The 20539-nt window shown below is 41.2% G+C and overlaps 2 protein-coding genes and 1 long non-coding RNA gene across 6 annotated transcripts in view; 1 reads left to right on the top strand and 2 right to left on the bottom strand.

Moving 5' to 3' along the window:
- Positions 1 to 640, bottom strand: part of LOC115351146 — a 72651-nt gene extending 72011 nt beyond the window's left edge. The window contains exon 1 of the long non-coding RNA XR_003926709.1: positions 148 to 640. This is a non-coding gene — a long non-coding RNA (uncharacterized LOC115351146). The remainder of the gene's footprint in view (positions 1 to 147) is intronic.
- Positions 641 to 786: 146 nt separating this feature from the next.
- Positions 787 to 10595, top strand: SLC66A3 (solute carrier family 66 member 3). The gene is made up of 7 exons (XM_030037584.2): positions 787 to 1190; positions 3512 to 3594; positions 4070 to 4139; positions 4772 to 4829; positions 6054 to 6174; positions 7396 to 7437; positions 9484 to 10595. The coding sequence occupies exons 1-7, from the start codon at positions 1048 to 1050 to the stop codon at positions 9570 to 9572; spliced, it is 606 nt and encodes a 201-aa protein (XP_029893444.1). The 5' UTR covers positions 787 to 1047; the 3' UTR covers positions 9573 to 10595.
- The window catches only part of ROCK2 (Rho associated coiled-coil containing protein kinase 2), a 110726-nt gene continuing 99938 nt past the window's right edge, over positions 9752 to 20539 (bottom strand). For all 4 annotated transcript variants that reach the window (XM_030037574.2, XM_030037575.2, XM_030037576.2 and 1 more), the window contains one exon: positions 9752 to 20457. Coding sequence is in view for 1 of the 4 variants with exons in the window: in XM_030037576.2 (XP_029893436.1) it covers positions 20454 to 20457 (4 nt within the window). In the remaining 3 variants the exon portion in view is untranslated. The remainder of the gene's footprint in view (positions 20458 to 20539) is intronic.

Genomic DNA, 20539 nt, shown 5'->3' with positions numbered 1-20539 from the left:
CACTGCGTAGTCCTGGCCATACGCAGGCATGAAAAAAACAAGATTCTGTATGTGCATGATCGGTACAAATGTGTATTCCTTGGATAATTGCTCTTACTTAGTTCTGACAAGCTGATAAGGACAAAAGCTTTAAAAATGGCACTTTACCATTTTTGTGTGTAACTGTGTATGGCGGGTAGGTGTATGTTCCAAAGAAATTGCTCCATCTTCGATAACGTGACACGTCCAGCATTCAGGAACTTTCAATTTTGCTGAACTTTCTTTCTGTGCAACCAAAAACGCTGCTGTCCAAACTACGCCATCCCTACCGCAGGAATTACCACCACAGCGATCCAGACAGCGTGACCCGAAAAACGCAGGAGCCGTAGCACGGCCGGCTCCGCTCTGGGGGGGAGAGCCGAACTCCAGCCCACCTGCAGCTCCAAACCGAGAGCTGGCCGACACTACTCCTAGGTGAACACAACCCGCGGCTAAGCTTTTGCACCGACCCAGCATCCGACGATCACTGTTTCGCGGGTTTTGTTTAAGGTAACACAGAGTAATTTCAGGACCCACGCTCTCCACCCGGAGCTGAACGTTCCTCGGCCCCGGCCCGGAGGAGCGCTGGCTGGGGGTAGGCCTCGGTCCTCGCTCCGCTCCGCTCCGCTCCCCCCGTCAGCGCGGCGTTCGGCAACAGCCCCGCACGGGGACTGGGGGGGGGACCGGCCCCTTCCCCCGCAGGCGGCCGACAGGAAGCGCTCCCCCTCCCGAGGAAGCCGCGCCGGCCTCCCCGGCGGTGCCAAACCGCCCGGCAGCGCGCTCAGGCGCGGCGAGGCCCTGGGAGGCGGATGGGGAGCGGGAGATGGCCGCCGCCGGGCCCGGCTCTCCTCTCCCCACAGGCCGGGCGGCCTCCACGCCCCAGGCCGCGGGCAGCGCGGCCGCCATGAGCGCTCCGTGACGGGCGCGGAGCGGAGCGGGGCCGGGCCGGGCTCCCCGCCCCACCCCACGCCGCCACGCCACGCCGGACCGCGGGTTCCTCGTTCCGGGCTGCCGCGGGTGCGCAGCGGGATGGCGCCGACGCTGCTGGCCTTGGCCCACTGGAGCACCTGGGCGGTGTGCGCCGTGATCAAGCTGCCGCAGCTGGCGGCGGTGCTGGCGGCCGGGTCGGCGCGGGGGGTCAGCGTGGGCAGCCTGCTGCTGGAGCTGGCCGGGTAAGGCGGCGGCGGGGGGGGGGGACACGGGGACAACAGCGAGCCCCCGCTCCCGCCGGGGGGGCGCAGGGCGGGAAGAGCCGTTGGGGTGCGGCGGCACCGCCTCGCCTCAGCGGGGCTTCCCTCAGCGGGCAGGCGCGGGGGCAGCGCCGCGGCGGCCGTTCGTCACTAAGTGCCTGCCGTCACCGCTCTGGGGAGGCGGCGAGCCGTCCTGGCTCTCTCCGGTTGTGAAACCGCTCCCGTCTGTACCTCGCGGTGATCGCCCCTGCTGACCCCTCGTACGCCCGCCGTGTGCGGCTGCCGCGTCCCGCCGCCGCCGGGCGCACGGGCGCTCTGGAGCGGAAACTTCCTCTTTTAAAGCGTTTCCGCGCTGTTGGTTAAAGCCAAAATCGGGGTTTTTAACTTTCCCAAAGCCAACCCGGGCCACCCACGTCGCTGGAGACAACACCGACTCTTGGGTTTAAGCCATGTATTTAGGTTTGTAAGTGGTCCGTGTGCCCTGTTGTGCAGGTAATTGTACCAGTTAGACAGGCTTCTGTCACCCAAATAAGTAAAACATAATAATTCTTTAAGAAGATTACAGACCGTGTCAAACTCCAAAGATGTGTCAGCCTGTAATAAGCTTACATGGGCTAGACTTATTAAATCTTACTTAAAGAGGCTTGTATGGAATGAAAAATAAATAAACTGCCTGCATGTACATTCAAATGGGGGCACAAGCATGTGAGAGAAAATACCTTGAAGAGCCTTGTGGTTGCCAAACAGAGGGATGGAGGTGGCCAGAACATCCAGCCAGATGGCTGCGAGCTCTCAGCACCAAGCTAAAAGGGGGCTTTTTATTCAGAGGAATCACCTCACAAAAATGGCAAGTTGTTTCTGAAGGCGCCTGTGCCTTGTCTTCAGCTAAGGAGCACAGCTGTCGAGCCCGGTCTGGCGCTGCGGAGGCTTAGGTGTACAGACACCCTTGTGCACGTAGCTGTGCGGAATCCCCTGGACTGCCCTGTGGCTGTTCACTGCCCGTGTTTCTCCGCGGCGCTGAACCCCTGTTGTTGCTGTTTACACTTAATACACCTTAGAGTGAGCTAAATTCTAGTGCCAGCAGAGGTAACTTACCCCACAGCCCCAGCCGAAAAGCGGTGGTAGCATTTTAAAATCATTCATGTGTGTTGGTGGGCACTGAAAAGGCTTCGTAAGTAATGTTTCAGATGAGCGTGGAGAAGCCATGAATGCCTCCTCAGCACCTGCGTGATAACCACAGTACCCACACCGCTGCAGGATCTGCACCTGCTCGGGGCAAAACTATTTTGGAAGAGTTGCAGTGAGTCTTTTTTGAAATGTTTATTGGGACTGTTTATTTAGTAGGACTATTTATCCTGCAGCCTTTAAAGACTTTGAGTCCAGCTGCAGAGAGCTTTGGGGCTACTGGTGCAAACTGGGATGGCTCTGCAGGGCCAGCATGCAGTGACCTGGCAGAGGAGTGACGCAGAAGCATGGTGCTGATGGCAAGGAGTCTAATTTGACCCTACAAGAAATAAGACTTCTAGGAAGTTCAGACATTTAAATTCTGAATACTGTAAAAGGCAGTTCCTTACAAGGCAGGCGGTTCCTTAAGCCATCTTTCTATGCCAGAAACCATCAGTTTTTCCTTACATCAAAACTATGCCCTAAGAGACCTTTCTGTTTTCTCTGCAGCCTTGAAGTTTCTGTCTAACCCCATGGACTTCCATGAAAGTTGAAGAAAGTAAAGAAAACATGATAAAAGTTCAATTCCTTTTAGATACTATATTGTGGGATGGCAGGAAAGAGAATTGCCATTGTTTGGTACACTTCAGAACAGGCTCTCAGTCTGACCAGTACAGCTACACTGGGCAATCTTGTAACAGCGTAGTCTAGACAGCTTGGAAGATGTTTTCTGTTCCTGTAAAACTTCCTTAATGTATAGATTGGACTACAGAGATAAATAAAGAAATCAGAGTTATCCCGGAGGTGCCAAGGCAATTGCAAAGAGAAGGTATCTTCTAGGTCTGGAAGCCTTTATTTCTTTCTCATCAGTTGTAATTAATAAAATTATGCCTTACAGACTGTGACACAAAGACCTTGACAAGAAGTGTGGGCAGCTTTCTACCTCTTACTCTATTTGAGGGTAACAAAAATAGACTACAGAATCATCATGCTTGCTCTTTGTCTTCATATTTGTTTGATCAGTTTGACAGCTACACCTATCTGGAGCCTTTCGGCACAACCAAAGCAGGAAAGAGAAGTTGTGAAGGAGCTGTCCTGTCCCATCATGCAGTCACGCTGTTTTGTGTCTTTCTGTTCAGCTTCCTTGTGTTCCTGAGGTACCAGATCTATTATGGTTACCCTCTGCAGACATACCTGGAATATCCCATCATCATTACACAAGGTAATTTTTTTAAGCCATGTTTTGGAAATAAAGCAGGGCTCACTCAGCACTCCAAGGCTCTGCACATAGGTACAGTACTCCACTGCAGTGATGTGAATCCATTGACCAATTCTAGCTGGAGTTGGGGGGAAGAGGGAATGAACATCTCAAATATAATTGAATTCTTACAAATTTTATGAAAATAGATGGTCAGGTAGAGGAGAAAGATCTAATTAATACACATACGGTGGAGTTGCAGTGTAAGCTCATCCTTTATCCAGTGACTCCAGGTGGGAGAGAAACACTATAAACGCTCCAGACTCTTTACGAAAAGCTTCATTTTGGAGCTTGCAGTGTTTTGGACATCAATCAAATTTGAGAGACAAAACCTGTAAGAAAGCAGTTTCCACAGGCGTGGTGCCCAGCGGAACTGTCTAGGATTGCATTTGGGCTCCCTCTCTCCCTTCTGTCACGAGCGATCTTTTATTTATTTCAGATGTCATTCTCCTTTTGTTTATTCTGCGTTTCAGTGGAAACATGAAACGAGCTTTGTTTTATGCAGTCATGTATCCTTTGAAATCTGGGAATTTTGGTTTATGTAGCTTGTTTGGTAGTTCTCTGCATAGCAGCTATGTCATCGTTTGTTTTGTGCTACCATTGTAAATCATTTTCAGCCACTTCTCAACATGCATTCCATATTTCACATGCTGATTTCTGGGATCACAGTGAAGTCTCTCCAAGAAGTAAGCTTTATATGTAGCTATGCCTTAGAAGGCCCACAACTGGTAAGGAGTAAGAGCAATTCTTAATTTACATCTTTGCTAGAGATGCAGGGTGGAAATGATGAGTCTTTTTTCTTTGATTCCTACCCATGCAGATTGTACTTGCCATGATGAACACAGCAGTGTATTGTTTTGGGGTTTTTTTTAAATAGGATTTGGGCTTAAATCTCAAGTCATGTGCTTTGGAGCAGCTATTGAGAAACTCCAGGCACTGTTCAACCAAAGACAGTGTGAAAAATAGGAACACTTAGTGTTTCAACCAGTACTTAATATATTTTATCTAGATTGTATAGTCTGTTATAAAGTTTCAATAAGATTATTTCCAGATGTTTTAAAAAAAATCTAATTCCCCAGGCAGTTTTGAGAGCTTTGGTATGCTAGAATTTTCAGTGCTATGAAACTTAACATAATATAAGATTTGGGGGGGGCTGGTACATGCTAACACTGCGGAAGTGGATAATAGACCTGGCCATGGTAAGTACTGCATGATTATTTGAAATTAGATCCTCATATGAAATGACTTTTTTCTGGAAGTCTTTATCAGTGAAATCTCTCCTTATATTTGTCCTTGGAAGAATTCATCATTTAGGTTAGCTTTCAGAACAACCAACCAGTTTTCAAATATAACTGGTTCTCACTTCTGTGAGTAGCTGGAAAACATGGCACTGGCAATAGAGACTCTATGGAGAAAAAAAAAAGAGTTATGTTCTGAGGTAAAGCTGTTAATTGTGGTGCCTTAATTAACTAGCAACGGTTTAAGATGTTGAAAAAATATTGCCTCTTTAGTCCTAATGTCATAATCCCGATTAATAAACCCCTTAACATGAGAGGAAAAGAATAGAGCATCAGTCAAAGCATTTGAAATAGGGAATGTTAAGTCTCTGACAATTTTTTTTTTCCCTTTAGTCCTAGAATTTTGCAAGAAAAACATCATCTGATAATGCCCTACATAGGTTAAAGATGGTCTTTGCCCTTTTTGTCAGAAGAAAGTTAAATTTTGAGATGAACTGGAGCTGCTAATGCAAAAGATGATACAAATAGGGCTAAAAGCTTCTAAGCCTGCCACCGATCCTTACTTGCAAGGGAAATCCAGGCACACCACAAAGACCCATGTGGAGAACCCCTCTACCCGCTGCCTTTGAAAAATCCCCCTTAAAGGATGACAGAGAGCAAATAGTCTGCTCCCTTCATTATTTTTTCCCACCAATTGGACTCATTTTCCACACATTCTTGTCAGTTTTCTCATTCTTTTATGGTTTAGTTTGCCAGACATAATGGTAACAGATGGTCTGAATCAACCTTGCTGTTTAGACTAGATCAGTCTCATTTTAGCTAACTTTCATAAACAGTTTTATGTAGCAGGTTGAGAGGCTTTTTTATTTCTTTGCTTCTTATTGTATTTGCCTCTATCAAGCATTTGCCAACAGCAGCAGCAATTGTTGTGCTCTTTGAGCTTCTTTCTGGGCAGCACCTCAGAAATCAGTCCCTTGCTTCTGGCAACTTCAGTTTTTTGCTTCGCGGTTCCTTAGTAAGAAACTGAAATGCCTGGGTTGCCAAATACAGAAAAAGTACATTTTTTTTTTTATTCTAAATGCAAAAGCTAGTCCTGGTTTTAGTAAGTTACATACTAACCCATAAGCTAAACACTCGGATAATACAATGGCAGAGGTTCTTTCTCTTTGTTTACCTGCTTTTCAGAATTTGTGCACACTCATCAGTGCGGCCAGTAAGCTGGCTCAGCTGCAGTGTCTCTGGCAGACAAAAGATTCCGGACAAGTGAGCGCCTTGACCTGGAGTATGTCTGCATATACCTGTGCAAGTAAGCTATGGGTAACCTGGTGTCAAGCACCGAGTTTTCCTTTTTTAAAGCTGTATCTCCTCCTAATGCCTCTTTCAACAGGCCTTTACTCAATCATAGTAGGTAAAAATCTTGCCTAATGTAGTTTCCCTTAGTGCCGACTTCTGAGACTCAGATACCACAGAGTCTTTTGAAATCAAGTTTTATCATTGACACCAGCTCAGAGTCACAATGACACTTTGACTTAGAAAACATGCAAATATGGTCAAGGGAGCCTGATAGAGTTGAAATAACTGAAAGAGTGTCTTTATGAAGAAAAGATTTCAATGTTCTATGATTTAATAAAATTACTAGTGATCCAGCATGAAAAGGCACTAAATTTTGAGTCAGACAATCAGACAACACTAATTCTGAAAAGTCATCTGCAAATAAATACACGCTTAATGCTGAATACCTTTAACTCCATGACTACATGTAAATACATTTCTCAACAGAGGAGAATTTAAGAACGTACCAAGAACAGCAATTTGTGCAGTTCGTGTGTTAATTACCTAGTGGTCTGCATGAACAGTTCTACAGCTGTTCATCAGAAGTGCCTTTGTCACACTCACAAAACTTGTTTAAAATATTCTTACTGTAAAACATAGTGATGCTGGATCAATTTCCCTGTGAAACAAATGTTTTTAAGTCAATAATTAGAAGTTGTGGTATGTTCACTGAACGATACCAGTAACTTTGTAAATGGTTTTAGTCTGCTGCAAATGTGAAATAATTAATGTTTAGATTTGTTGTGGGAAGGAAAGCTGAATTCCTCATATTTGCAGAAGCCTAAAAGCATGCATGTGAACATTCACAATGGTTAAGTCATGCTAACTCGATTGTGGGTGAGGCTCAGATTGTGGGTGAGGCTCAGTATCAACTACTGACTGAAGGAGGGGACTGAACAGAAAAAGAAGCATTTAACTCTGACCACATCCAATCTAGTGAGATAGATACAAAAATTCTAATTTTATCAGTGATTTTCTCATTAAAAAAGACCCTTAATACAGTGTCACTCAGCTTTGAGAGCTTTATCTCTGAAGCTAAAATAGTGAAGAGTGGATGCACTGAAAGTGGGAATGTCTGTAAGATGTATATTTTCATGCAAGATTATCCTCTATTGAAAGATAGACATTTCATCATTTTTTGAAGATATAAATGTGTCGTATCTAGTCCACTAATCAGAATTCATTCAATTTACAGCAAGAATAGTTACAACTGTAATGACTACGAATGATCTCGCAGGTGAGTAAAGTATGGAATTGCCTGCCTTTCCAAGATAACAGCTGCCATGGTAGTTTTTAGCTGTTTTGTAAAAGCAGTTACCTGCTCTCAGAAGAACAAACCATGAACCTGCTGGGTTAGCACAGTGCGGGAAGGAGTTACTGCTAAAAAAGTAGCAGAGGGTTACAAGTCAGTCAAATACCCAGAGAAAACAACAAAACCTGCTTATGCTTATCATGTGGTGACAAGTGGTCCAAAAGCCATTATCCTTCTCAAAAGGCAAAAGCACTACAAAATTAATTATGAAAATAGCAGAATAAAGCATTAAAAATCTTTAATATTTAAATACATAAATAAATAAATTTAGTAAAATACAACTTTAAAAATCTGTAATAATTGAGTGATAGTTTTTCAAATAGTAAGTGTTTCCTTTTCTGACTGTGGGGTTTGTGCATTAAAAAGTTCTTCCAGAAAACTATTTAAAGTTTAGCTTAGTATATGAATAGTTTTAGGCACAACATTCAGAAAGGTTATGGCAGGCTGAAAATGAAATGGTGCGCTGGTAAGAAACTCACAAAAACCTAGCTTAAAATATATAATTTGCAGCTGATTTTGTTACAAAGCAAATTTACTTAACAGCTTCTTAACATCCTGACAAAACTGAAAGAGCTAAGGAGTGCAGCAGATTTTTCAATAAATAGCAAATTTACTTAACAGCTTCTTAACATCCTGACAAAACTGAAAGAGCTAAGGAGTGCAGCAGATTTTTCAATAAATGGTTCGAAATCAGGACTTGGTAGATGTAAGAACAGTAAGAAAAATCACATTGTTCTTTATTTGGTGGATCCTTGTTCAAAACTGGTATTTCACCAGCAACATCACATGAATGATTTATTTATTTTTAAGCAGTCCTCTGTAGCACAATAAGGCTCTAATTTTACAAGCAGTTCAAGTTGCTCTTTCACTGGCAAAGGAAGTCCCCTTTTCAATCAATATTCTCACCCCCACCCTTGCTGGTTTCTCTTTGCCGGAGTAAGAGTTTTGGGGACATACAGTTAACTGGATCACCAAAAAATTGGCATAATGCACATGCAGAAATTTAGTCCAGGTCAGTTATCAAGTCCAGTTCACCCACAGCTACACACTTAGCCTGATTAGAAGCAGGAGAAGTATATTGAGGGGAGGGAGAAAGGGAGAAAAACACCATGAAAGTAAAAAGCTGGCTCTTGAAAGTAAAGCTGGCTCTGGTTAAAGCTGCTTTTTAAAATAAAGCACAATACACTTTGGAACATGGAAGAGATGGCAGCAAACATTGATACCGTGCTGTTCTAATGGAAAAGGTTTCCAGTTAACTTCTAACACTGAACACTTTGGCATGTTCATCTTGGTTTCAGAGGCATGTATGAAACTGTCAAGTATTGCACATTTCTGAAACAAAGTTTTGTGTACATTTCTGTGTATATTCTATTTACCAAATGGATATTAGATATAGCTATACTTCAAATTGTGGTCTCACAGGTAGAGATACTATGCTTATTTTGGTTTAAAAAAAATCTGAAAGTTAATCAAGATACTGAAAAACTGCTTTTTTCTCAGTTGTCAGATTTCCTCTCATTAAAATCTGACAGATACAAGTATTTCCTGTCTCCCTAAAGTCTAAACAGATGGCAGTAGAGAATAATCTTTTTATTATAAACAACACACGCAACTATAAAGGGCACATGAGCTGTGGCTCCAGAGTTTAATTTTAGGTGTAAATATAAATTTATATGAGGCTACTCAAACTTGTACTATTCTCCTGGTTTTGTCACAAAGGAGTTAAAGGTACTGTAGTGTATTATTTTCAGATACCACTCACAAGTGCTAAATGCTCTTCTCTGCTACATTTACTTTGAGAATTTCTGGGTTCCTGAACATGGTAATTTAAACTAATTGATTTAAAGAGTTGCAGAATGGGAACCAGCCTGTTTTTACACCAGTGAAGGTTTACAAAACAATGTGTATTCTGAAAATGACAGCAGTTGATTCTTTTGGATTTATGCTTACAAGATTTTTTTTCCCTTTTAGTTCTCATCCGTTTCATAACCATGCTTATTCTCAATATTTGGGTCACAGCCACAATCCTTCACTACAGGAAAACTAAAAAGACTGATTAGAAGACACTCATCAGCACACAACATAGTTACCATCAAAAAACCCCCGATATAATTAAGCTTAAACAACAGAACAAAGGTTGAGGAAGCTCACTCTCTCTTAAGCCTAGTATTTATCCCTAAGCATAATTAGTAGAACCATGCTTATTTTCTCTTAGAAATAAGTCTGATAAGATACTTAATTTAAGCAGCATATTTTTATTGGTCATTTAAGACAAGTTTCACTGATATCACATTTTTTCTGGACTTTTTTACTAAATGAACAAGGTATTTCATATTTAGATGTTCATATATTATTGTATCACTTCAGTACTTTCTGGTTACACATAAGCAATTTTCTTCAGTTACACAAGAGCAATTTTGCACCAGCATACCAACTCATCTTTCTGCATCTGCTCTGAGTTTGAAAAACAACAACAGATGTTTGTCGTCTTCTTGCAGGCAACTCAGTTAGTTAGACATTATCTATCTGTATTTTAGGATGAAGAAAATCTGAGTCAAGGCCTAATCCAAAATAAGGTTCTAAATGTGTTTTACTAAGTCACAAACCCAGTTGGGATTGTAGTGCTTACATGCAACACTTAAATAGTACAATTTATACAGCTGATACAGGATACCCGTGGTCACTTTCTTCAAAATACCCAGATTTTATTAGGATATGAGCAAAAACTCAACTATGAATTCTTCTTTTTCAACCTGAGCTCTCATTCACTGAACATAGAGTTTTGGGAACAGCAGAGACTAGAGCGTATAGGAATTAATGAAACTTTGACTAACAGAGTTAAAAGTTGTGTTTGAGCCAAAGTTCCTGAACCGATACCCAGAATCCCCAAATGCAATCCGTACTGACAGTGACCCCTTTACATGTACAGCTTGGTGCATCATAGCAGACTTGTCTCCAATGGTGACTGGGTTTTGATGATACTGCTCTGTGCTTTGTTAGTTTTCAGCCTGTCCATGCTGAAGAACATAAAAGACTTCACTTAAATTTTTACTTTAGAGATTCTAATCAATTTGTAGTAGGTATATTAAAAAAGGGAAAAGGATATTCTTGAGAACTGTTAATGGGGGATTTTTTTGGAAGTAATGCCTTTCCAACCAAAAGTTACAGAAGTAATCATACAGCTTGCCTTCAATTCTCATTACGTTCTCCAAAATGAAAAGATACGCCTTTTCAAGAGAGTTCTTACAGTATTGCTGTTAAACCCAAGGCAATCCTTGGTCCTGGCACCCTTGAAAACTATGGGAGGACTGCATTGACTGCATTTGAGGCAGGTTTTCCTTGCAACATGCTAAATCATTGGACTCTTGCGGAAGAGCGGGATCTGCAAATGCAGATGTTTCCGCCAGCGTACACCCTGCAATCAGACCGAGACCTTCACTGTCAGAAAACATACCTGCTTTGTAAACTCTGATGTTAGAGCGGGAAGGGGTAGGAAGAGGTATGTCTGTGGACATACGATTTCACGTATCTCATATTATTGAGAGCAAGTTCAAAGATGAGGATTTTTTACTGCTCCAATAAAATGTGTAACTGTTTCTATGTTGGCTGAGAGAGTAACTGTAAAGGTCCTGTTATGATTTTACTAAAGCTGTGAAAAATGTCTGAAGTGGTCAAAATGGTGGCAGGTGGCATGTGATACATTTTCCAGGTCATATTAATAAACGCTATTCTTCATGGCAGTTCATTTGCATTACATTTAATTTTTTATTCTGTTTCCATATATGGAAAGAAAATTAAATATTCATTGCAGGTCGTTAATGGGCAGCTTTCACCTTAATATTTGAAGCATCAGGCGGTATATTAACCTGTAAAATTCTGAAGAGCTCCAGCATCTTAAAAGGAAAAAACCACGCTTCTCATCTCCTTTTTTTTTTATTAAAGCCTCTTCTTGATAGAGAAAGATTTGTAGAGTCCAAACCCTCTCTGTTACTGACATCTTTCATACTCCTGAGTGATAGTGTAGCAAAATGATGAAGACACTCTATTCTCGGTTTGAGGATCAGCACTTCCAAGTTGGTTTTTTTCATCATAAGATGCTGAAAATGCATTTAAGAAAAGTTCTTTACAGGTTACTTAACATAACATTATTAACATTGACTTATTAACATTGAATAAGTCATCTTAGAAACCTGGGGAAAAAAAGAGACTGAGGAAAAGAAACAAAGCTGGGTAATTCACAAGCTTGAGGTAAAGTAATTTTGTGGACTTGGAAAGCTGGACCATGAGCTCTCATTCAAGCTGCAAGAGATATGGAACAAATCAGAAGGCAGCAGTAAGTAGTTTTACACACTTTTTCCCCCCAGAGAATAATTTCTTTCACTTTTGTCAGGTTGACATATGCTCAAGTCCTGGGCAAGGCCCATGAAAGCATAGAGCCTGTGGTTTTCCAGTACGTAAACCATAATCTTCTTGGTAGCTGGATTAGAGGCAATAGCTTTAGACAAGATACACGGGGAGGATAAATCTTGTTAAACTTGTCATTCAGCAGTATCAGGGCGGACACAAGCGAGAGTTGCTTGCTGCATAATGCAGCAGCGGACCAAAGGCGGGCAGGGAAAGCATCTTGGGTTTATTGCAGGGTGTGTAAGCCAGCAAGCAACTTTTATCCAGAGGGCTGGAAGTAATGCCTGTCCATTCCCAGATTTTGTGCAAGTGCTGAATTACACTCGGTGTCTGACTGCAGCAGTTCACAACATGCTCACAAGGTAACATTGCCTTTCCTGTGCTGGCTGGTCAACTGTGGGTCCTGGGCTTTCAAAAAGTACGAGTTTTCTTGCCTGTGAAAAGACAAGATCTGAATTCTAGTACAGTCCACTGGATAACCCCAAATATCTCCAGCTATGGATATGATGGAACTATGACTGCATTTGATAACAGATAAGCTACCAGCTGCACTTAGCCACAACGCTCAGTTTAACAGTATGAAAGAGAAAACGTTTATGATGAGATTTACTATCCAAAAAAAAGGAATGAGGACACGATTCCAGAGACGGCATGTTGCAGGTCTGAAAGTGCGGGTGTAGACAGTGGAAGATATGTATAGTGTACTTTTCCCAAAAGCCTGTTTCTCTACTGTCCTCCAGGAACAGGAACATCATACACAAAAGCAAACCCATCATCTCCCCCGCCCTACAGGCCTCCGTAATACTGAGCATTTTGCGCAGAGTGAAACTACGCAGACATAGACATATGTTTCTTTGTGTTACCCTAATCCAGCAAAAGATGTTACTGCTCGGACTGCTCGCAAGTCCCTGTCCCTGTCTGACCCCTCAGCCTCTTCCGCTGGCTTACATTGTGCACGTAGGTGCTCCCTAACCTGGCTCTGCTAATCTGATCTATTAAAACAGGAGAGAAAGGAGTGGGGTGGGCAGGTGGGGACACACCTCAACTGCCGGAGCTCAGAAGCTGGATTTTAGAGCAGTTTGACTCTTTGCAGAAAGTCATTCACAGTTAGCTAAAAGGTCCCAAACAGCTTACAACTTGTAGAAAGCCTTCATTCGCTCCTTTAAATGAGGTACAATTACTCTTCCTCCACCAAACAATCATTATGCATTTAAGGACGTATGTAACAGGGAAAAAAAACCGGAACACCTCAGAGCCAACAGGAAGAATTATATTATTATAAATTAAAAGCTACACAGATGTGGAGATAAACTCAATAGAGGTAGTTTCCAAGCCCTATAGTTTCTATGATGATAAATAATTATTCCTTCCCTGCTAGTTCTTTTCAGGCTGGTTTGTTCCGTTCCCTTCCAGATTCTTCAATACTTGAGAGTCATATTTATGTATGAAGCAGAACATGAAATGTTGCCTTCATCGCTAATAATGGTCTAAGGATATCCCAATTTGGAGTGTGAGGAAGCTGAAAAATAAAATAGGATGTTATTAACTTCTTGGTTTGTACTGAATTTAATTTGCTTGATTTTGAGCTAGAGTTCTCCAAAATACTTAAAAGAGTTCTCAGAGATGATGGCCGTTGATGTCAAATAGGCTTCTGGGAACCACAATAAACATCACCTCAAGAACCTGCCAGCTCATCACTTGTGCTGGATCCAATTGCAAGACCTTGGCAGTCTCACAGACCTGAGTCCTGATGGACCTCAGGTGTTTCCTGCCTGATGGCAAGATAGACATACGGATGTCTTCAAGATAAAGGTGTCAACTATTCCATTCTACCTGGGAAGTGGTTTGAGGCAAGCACCATCTCTGTCTTGGAAAAAAATCCAGCCTTTGGACCAGGGGTAAAATAAGAGTTTTTTTACACTACACGATACTCTTGATGAAATTTAGTTGGGGATACCTAAAGGACAATTTAAATAATTGTCATAATTTGTCCATGCCCTGTTTTGTTTCATTATTTCAGCTCATAGCTGAATTGTCAGTAGCCTAAACAAGTACTTCTGTGTACAATGCAGTGTTACTGGCTCACAGGAAGGGAGATTTAAAAGGGCGTCTTGTTTTATCTGTCAAGTACTCTGGAAACTAATTTGAAGGACAGAACCTGCACCAGCCTAAAACATGCCAAGAACAGTTAGCTAACAATGATTATGATTCAAATTGAATAGTAACATGGCTCCAGGCTGAAAATAAATTCTACTTACCACCTTATTGTAATTGTAAGTCATCTGTGTATATGCCTACTCCGGGATGAACAAGATTTCTGCTTTTGAATTTGGAGGCTTTGGCCAGCAGTACCAAGATGCTAACCTCTGTCATACTATATGAAAAGTGTAAATAGAAGAACACGCTTCCTATGCCTCAGTGTCCCCTCTGTCATGTAAATCAGGACTCTAATGAAGCACGAATTGAGCTTGTGTAAAGCGTATTTTAAGTTACCCAATTACTGTAAAGAAATTCTTTCACCTTTGAGCAACTGACTACATACAGATTTCACTGAGCTGACTTGCAAGACAGTGACTTGAGAGATTTTAAGTTGTTTTCCCTGAAATGCACTGTCAGCACGACTTTCAGTCCTCATGGTCTCTCTGAGCTCAAGGGTATTTTCCTCTCTCAGTGTTGATGTTTAAGCTTGCACGTATGCCCACCTTCCCAGTAATAAAACTCCCACTGCTGTCGCTCTGAACAGTATACAAAGCACATAGGGGAGCTTCCTTACTGTATTTATCAAGTCCTTCCATCGCTCCAGAGCGGACAAGTGGCTACACAGATCCTACTGAACCGCAGTTGGCCCCCAGTACATAGGGGCTGTAATATGCTGTACAACATCACGCAGACGTAACGCTGTGGGATCCAGCAAGCAGATGCGTGCCCTGAAGCTGCGCCTAGCTACAAGATCAGCTTAGAGAGCTGAAAAATTTTTCAGCTGTTTGAGAAATAGAACACAGCTGAGATAAGAGACAATGCTAGGGCCAGCAAATGTGAAAAGGGGTTCAGACGGTGGGGTTCCTGGCTCCTTCAGCCTTAAAACAGTTATTACATATCTCAGACACCTCCAAAAATGTTTCCTCTGATTCACTCATTAATAAAAAGTAGCACATATCTGAGATACATTGCTAACATGGCAATTCAGTGCTTAAAGTCTAAGCAGTTGGCAAGCCAAAGGAAAAGAAGAGGATTCGCAGTGATCTCACAAGCCTGATATACTTCTCGTCAGGTGACCATGTTTACCAAGTGATGCAACAGCATCCTCAGCAAAAAAAAAACCAAACCTGAAAGCTTAACAAGGGTGATGACAAATGACAAGAACTGGATGACCCAAGAGGCACACTGGGACATAACAACATAAGACTATACATACAAGTAGGTTCACATCTCTGAACAAACCTTGAAGGCTTAGACCTCAAAATGGGGTGATACGACTGAAGCACCACATACAGTTTCCTTGGCTGTGAAAGCATGTCTCCATAGCTTCTCCAAGCAACCTAAAAAGGGTTGCAGGGACATGCAGTTGCTGCTGCACTCTCTGCCCTTTCTTTTCAGGGTAAAGATGTGTCTTTCCAGATTTCTTTAAGGTATGCAGGACTACGTACACTTATAACTTTATAATTTTGCTACCTCTCACCTTGACTTTCATTTTGCAAGGCCACTTTAATCCTGGAGCTTCTGTAAGATTACTAGAGCAAAAGCAGCAGTGGTCAAATCTAGCTTCACACTTGGAATAGCAAGTATCGGGTAGTAACTTGACTTTCTTACCCTTATAAAACAATGCTTCCTGCCTACAAAGGAGCAAAGATTCAAAACCCCAATGTTCATAACAAGGCCTGGTAATTAGCATCCCTGTGCTAACAAATTACAGTTCCTCTGAGTCCCCACTTCTTGGAGCTATGGTTTTATGGTGCGCTTTTCCACTCATTGCAGTAGTTTCTGGGGAGACCTAGACTTGATGTGCTTAGATGCAGTGTTCTTTTCTGCCACATACATCTCAGTAGACTTGTCTTACTTCTCAGATGAGCGTGTCCGAGTACATAATTGTCCACTTTACAGGCAACTTGAACAAAGAACATGAATTAGTTTCAGAACCACTCCATCAACATCTTTTACGGAGATCCAAAAGAAAACTCCTTCCCACTCTCATGAGGGATACTTCAAAGCAGTAGGCAAAACCTCATGATCCATGGGGTGCTCGTAATCCCAGAAGAAGGTAATAGGATCGTCTTAAAAAATAACAAATGTTTTCAATTTAAAGTGTAGTATGTGCAGAGATGATAGTCTATAATCAACTGTAATGCACTGAAAAGGCACCAAGCCTGTCAGAGTTCAAGGAGCGTCTGGATGTTGCTCTTAGTCATATGGTTTAGTTTTAGGTAGTCCTGCGAGGAGCAGGGAGTTGGACTTGATGATCCTTATGGGTCCCTTCCAACTCAAGATACTCTATGATTCTGTGAAAAAATAAATTAATCACTATTTTAACATGAATGCCGAGGCAAACTATCCAGGAATGCAGAGAAGACTGAAATACTCCAATTCCCTGAACTGGGCCATGGACTGTTATGTTCTCCTGCCTTAGAATAAAGAGGTGGTAAGGGTTTGTAAGAGCAATGCAGGTAAGAAGTTTGTTTTCATACAAGTTCCCCCTTTTCACAGCAGCATCCCAAATATGACCTCACAAGCAGAGGATGGGTGAAGGCACCAGAGACCAAGATACGTAAATCCTCTTCCAGGAATGATTCTCTCAAAACTAGATGGGAAACTAATTGTAAGATTATAAACGCAAATGCTCAAATTTCTAATGATCATGTGACACTGCCTGAGAAACTAAAGAGACAAAGCATATAATTTCTAGCAGCAGCTTTCCTGGCCTTGGTGACTTCAGAGAGCCACTAAATGCCTGTCAAAAACGTGGGAGGTTCAGTGTCTTCAACAGAATTACTAAGAGATTTAGACACTTGCAGTGAAACTTCAGTGATGTTTTAAATTCAGCCACTGTCACTGCCTGCCATGATACTTGAGCCTCTTGCATGTCTCCAAGTCCTATGTGGTTCTATGGTCCATGTCATGTTTTGGTTACAGCATCAACCATGCCAAGAAGCACAAGAACCACAGTGTTTCCTTCAGTATGCAGACTTCCTGCTGGATTGCTGGCAGCACTGTGACGGATTGAGCTTTGGCAGGAACCACTAGAAGCAGGAAACTGCAGTACGCAACTAGGACAGAAGTGGAAATCTCCTTGCAGAAAGGTCTTTGTGACAACTGACAGGTTAACTCCGATGGGGTCTTCCTGTCCAGCTTCCGTGCTGGTGAGCTCTTGGATGGGAACCAAAGAGCAACTTCCGTACAAGCGTCTTAAGCTTCTGGCTCCAAGTTTGACCCCTGATTTTTCTAGAAGGTTAATTTGGAGCTTGGCTATGCTATTTATTTACTCTTGTGAAACAAAAGGACTTGCAATGAGAGAATTTTTATAGATAAAGTTATCTAGGCCATAAAAATGTCCTGTTTGCTGGGACAGCCCTGTTACAAAAATAGTGTTTAAATGTCAGTGACTTTAAGACAAATATTCCTTCATTCAGGAATATGCTCTTCTCAAAAATTTTAAAAGCTTACCTACCACTGGACAATAAGGAAACAACAGTCTCCAGGAACTAATGTTTAAGAGTTCTTTGCATTCCACAGATCAGCAGATGAAAGCTCTGTCTTGAGCAGAAGGATAAGCGAGAACAGAAGAGCAGCTTTGCCTTTTGTGTCCTGGGTACAAAACAAGGTTTGTGCACATCATACCATTGGCCAAATGATCTCCACATTACAGCTCAACACAGCCCACGCTGTTCCTTTGTTTTGGGACAAATTGCATGAAGGAGAACTGAGGAGTGCTATGATACTTCCATCCCTAGAGGCACTGAAAACTCAAAAGCCTTGAGGAACCTATGCTAAGTCAGCCCTGCTTTGAGGTAGAGGTCAGACCAGAGGACCTCCAGTGCTCCCTATCAGCCCATATCATTCTATGATACCATCTCAATACAGCCTGCTGTATGTACAGCTAATAACTAATTGTACAAGTATAGAATGTATAAACTGTGGCTAGTAAATACTGTAATACAGTACATCTCCTAAAACATCAGGCTTAACAGGGCCCCAGGGATTCACAGTGAATGAGGGCAAGCCAAGGAGAGAAAGTGCAACAGATCCAGCCCCAGCACCTGATGGCCTGCCAAAACAGCTCCCTTGGAGTCTGCGCTTCCTCCACACACAGTCTTTCCTTGGCCGCCTTTTGAGCAACCCTTGCCTTTCCCATATCTGCCGCAGTAGTTGCCTAGATATTTAAATATTTCAATTAATTACCAGCTTCTCAAGTTCAGGAACTATTTTACCTTACTCAAATAGTTTATTTAAAAATATATATATATAATATTCTCCAATTCAGAAAAGGATAGAACTTCCCACAATGTAACATTTTTTTATATATATATATAAAATATTTATGCATTCAGTGAATGGAAACAGTTTTACTGCATACATTTTTAATGTTGTACTCTATGCAAATCTGTATTGCCTAAAAATATACCGTACTTCTGTAAATCAAAACAAGCAGGGGAAAAACACTGTAGCTGTGCGCTGGGTTATAATACCTAACAGAAATGATCTGAAAGTTTTAGTTCTGAACTTAAGAACTCACAACATCTTACTTTGCGAGTGCATAAATAGAAGACTGAGTACATTCTGGCTCTGTTAAGCTGAACTGTAGTAGAGGTTACAAAATGTAAATATATTTATTAATTTTCAGTATTTCAGTGTTTCCAAGTCCACCTTTCATGATAGTGTTAAATAAATCATGGTCCTATCCTTCCAAACATTTCAACACTCTTTAAAAAACAAAAACAAACAAACAAAATTTTAAAGTGAAATGTCCTCCTTCATTGAAGTGTTAGATCATATTTTAAATTACTGCACTCCCACACAATATTTTATATATATATATATATTTTAAATATATATATATATTTATATATATAAAGAGACCAAATAGGAGACTACATTTTTTACTGTCAATATGTTTAACATCGCATACTGTAGTTGTATAAAACATGCATTTTCTGGGATAATTATGAACACATCATGAATGAGTCCACATAAATTATATTTTTTTGTACAACTCCCAAGTTTAAAAAAAAAAAAAAAAAAAAAAAGTCAGATTAAGTGCCTCTGAGGCCCTTTCTTCCCAGCTATCAGTTCTCAAAACACACTACCGAAATATTTATCTATACCTATAGCTATGTGCTAGAGAACCAGATTTAAAATTTTAAAATACATCTACAGTATGTTTTACTTTTCTTAAAGTTTGTGACAGTCCTCTGATATTGTGTTGTGAAATGTAAAAATAGTCACAGATTCTTTTTTTCCAGAAATAAAAAACACATCTAGGAGAATACGCAAAAACAAGGCAAAATGAAGTTTCATAGCACTTAATGAGGGTTAATATAAGTCAGTAACTAATATTGAGGTTTGTAAAAAGGGCTGGATGAGCAGTTACATGTCCGAGCAAATGGTCTAGTAATTCCAATGGTATCAGACATTGTGTCTGTAACCAACACTTCTCCACCCTTAAAACCAGTCAATATACATTCAAAATAGGTTGACATTGATATACTTACTAGGTGTAAAAATAGTGCACTATTTTTTCTGCCACAAAGCAAAATTGCATCCTAAGAGCTGGTAAACCTTCTTTTTTCCTTAAATAGAGAATGGGCAAAAAACTTGGAAAAAAATTAAATTAAGGCAATTAGACAGGTAAAACAGGACTGCCCATGATGACGTAGCTGAAACTAGTATATACTTCAAACTTATACTAGCTGCTGAACACCGACATGCAGCTTTTGATACAAGTGTATGAATGATATAAACTTCAACATTATGGCTTTATACAAGTGCATAGTTGCAACTGCAATAAGTAACGGTATCTGATTAATAAGCATAAAAAAATAAAGTGGAAAGATTTTTAAAACCCTCTTGCAGTATTACAGTACAATATATATACACAGTATAATGGTCACTTCTTACAGATGCAGTCTATATCACTATGGTGGATCTTCCTCCTGTTCTTCTTGCAGACATGCTGGTGGCATCTTTACAAAAGCTGAAAAGTCAGTTTCTTCCATTTTAATATTCATTCCTCTTGATCCTTTCATGAAATGTAGTGTATGTGTCTTGCCAAGAAAGCTTTTGTGGAACAGAGTTTAGAAGTTTACCTAACATATCCTTTTACTATTTACCAACCATTCCTCATTTGATCAGTCACTCAGGAGAATACAGGAAAACCCTCAGAGATTAGTAATTTATATTGCAGCAAAAATGTAAACCTCTGATATATATAGCACAATCTCTCAGGAAAATATATACTTTTTAATATATTTTGGGATATGTTTCAGTCTTGCTGTAATGGGAAGAAAATGATCACCTTGAATTGTGTCTGCGTTCACGGAAAGCAGTTAGCTGAAAAAGAAGCAGGAAATTTGGTCAGTGTAAATCTGACAAAAATACACTTCCTCACAGTCTTCATTTAGGATGGGCTCAT

This window comes from Aquila chrysaetos, chromosome 15 (assembly GCF_900496995.4).
Source record: "Aquila chrysaetos chrysaetos chromosome 15, bAquChr1.4, whole genome shotgun sequence".
Taxonomy (NCBI): Eukaryota; Metazoa; Chordata; class Aves; order Accipitriformes; family Accipitridae; genus Aquila; species Aquila chrysaetos.
The sequence above is the reverse complement of the archived record's forward strand: the minus strand, read 5'-3'. Positions and strand labels throughout refer to the sequence as shown.

Bases quoted from the DNA above. Each gene is read 5' to 3' on its own strand.
- SLC66A3 (XM_030037584.2), top strand. From the start codon at position 1,048: ATGGCGCCGACGCTGCTGGCCTTGGCCCACTGGAGCACCTGGGCGGTG. The intron at 3,595-4,069 runs GTAATTTTTTTA...TATTTATTTCAG, and splicing joins TCCCATCATCATTACACAAG to ATGTCATTCTCCTTTTGTTT. The intron at 6,175-7,395 runs GTAAGCTATGGG...TTCAATTTACAG, and splicing joins GTCTGCATATACCTGTGCAA to CAAGAATAGTTACAACTGTA.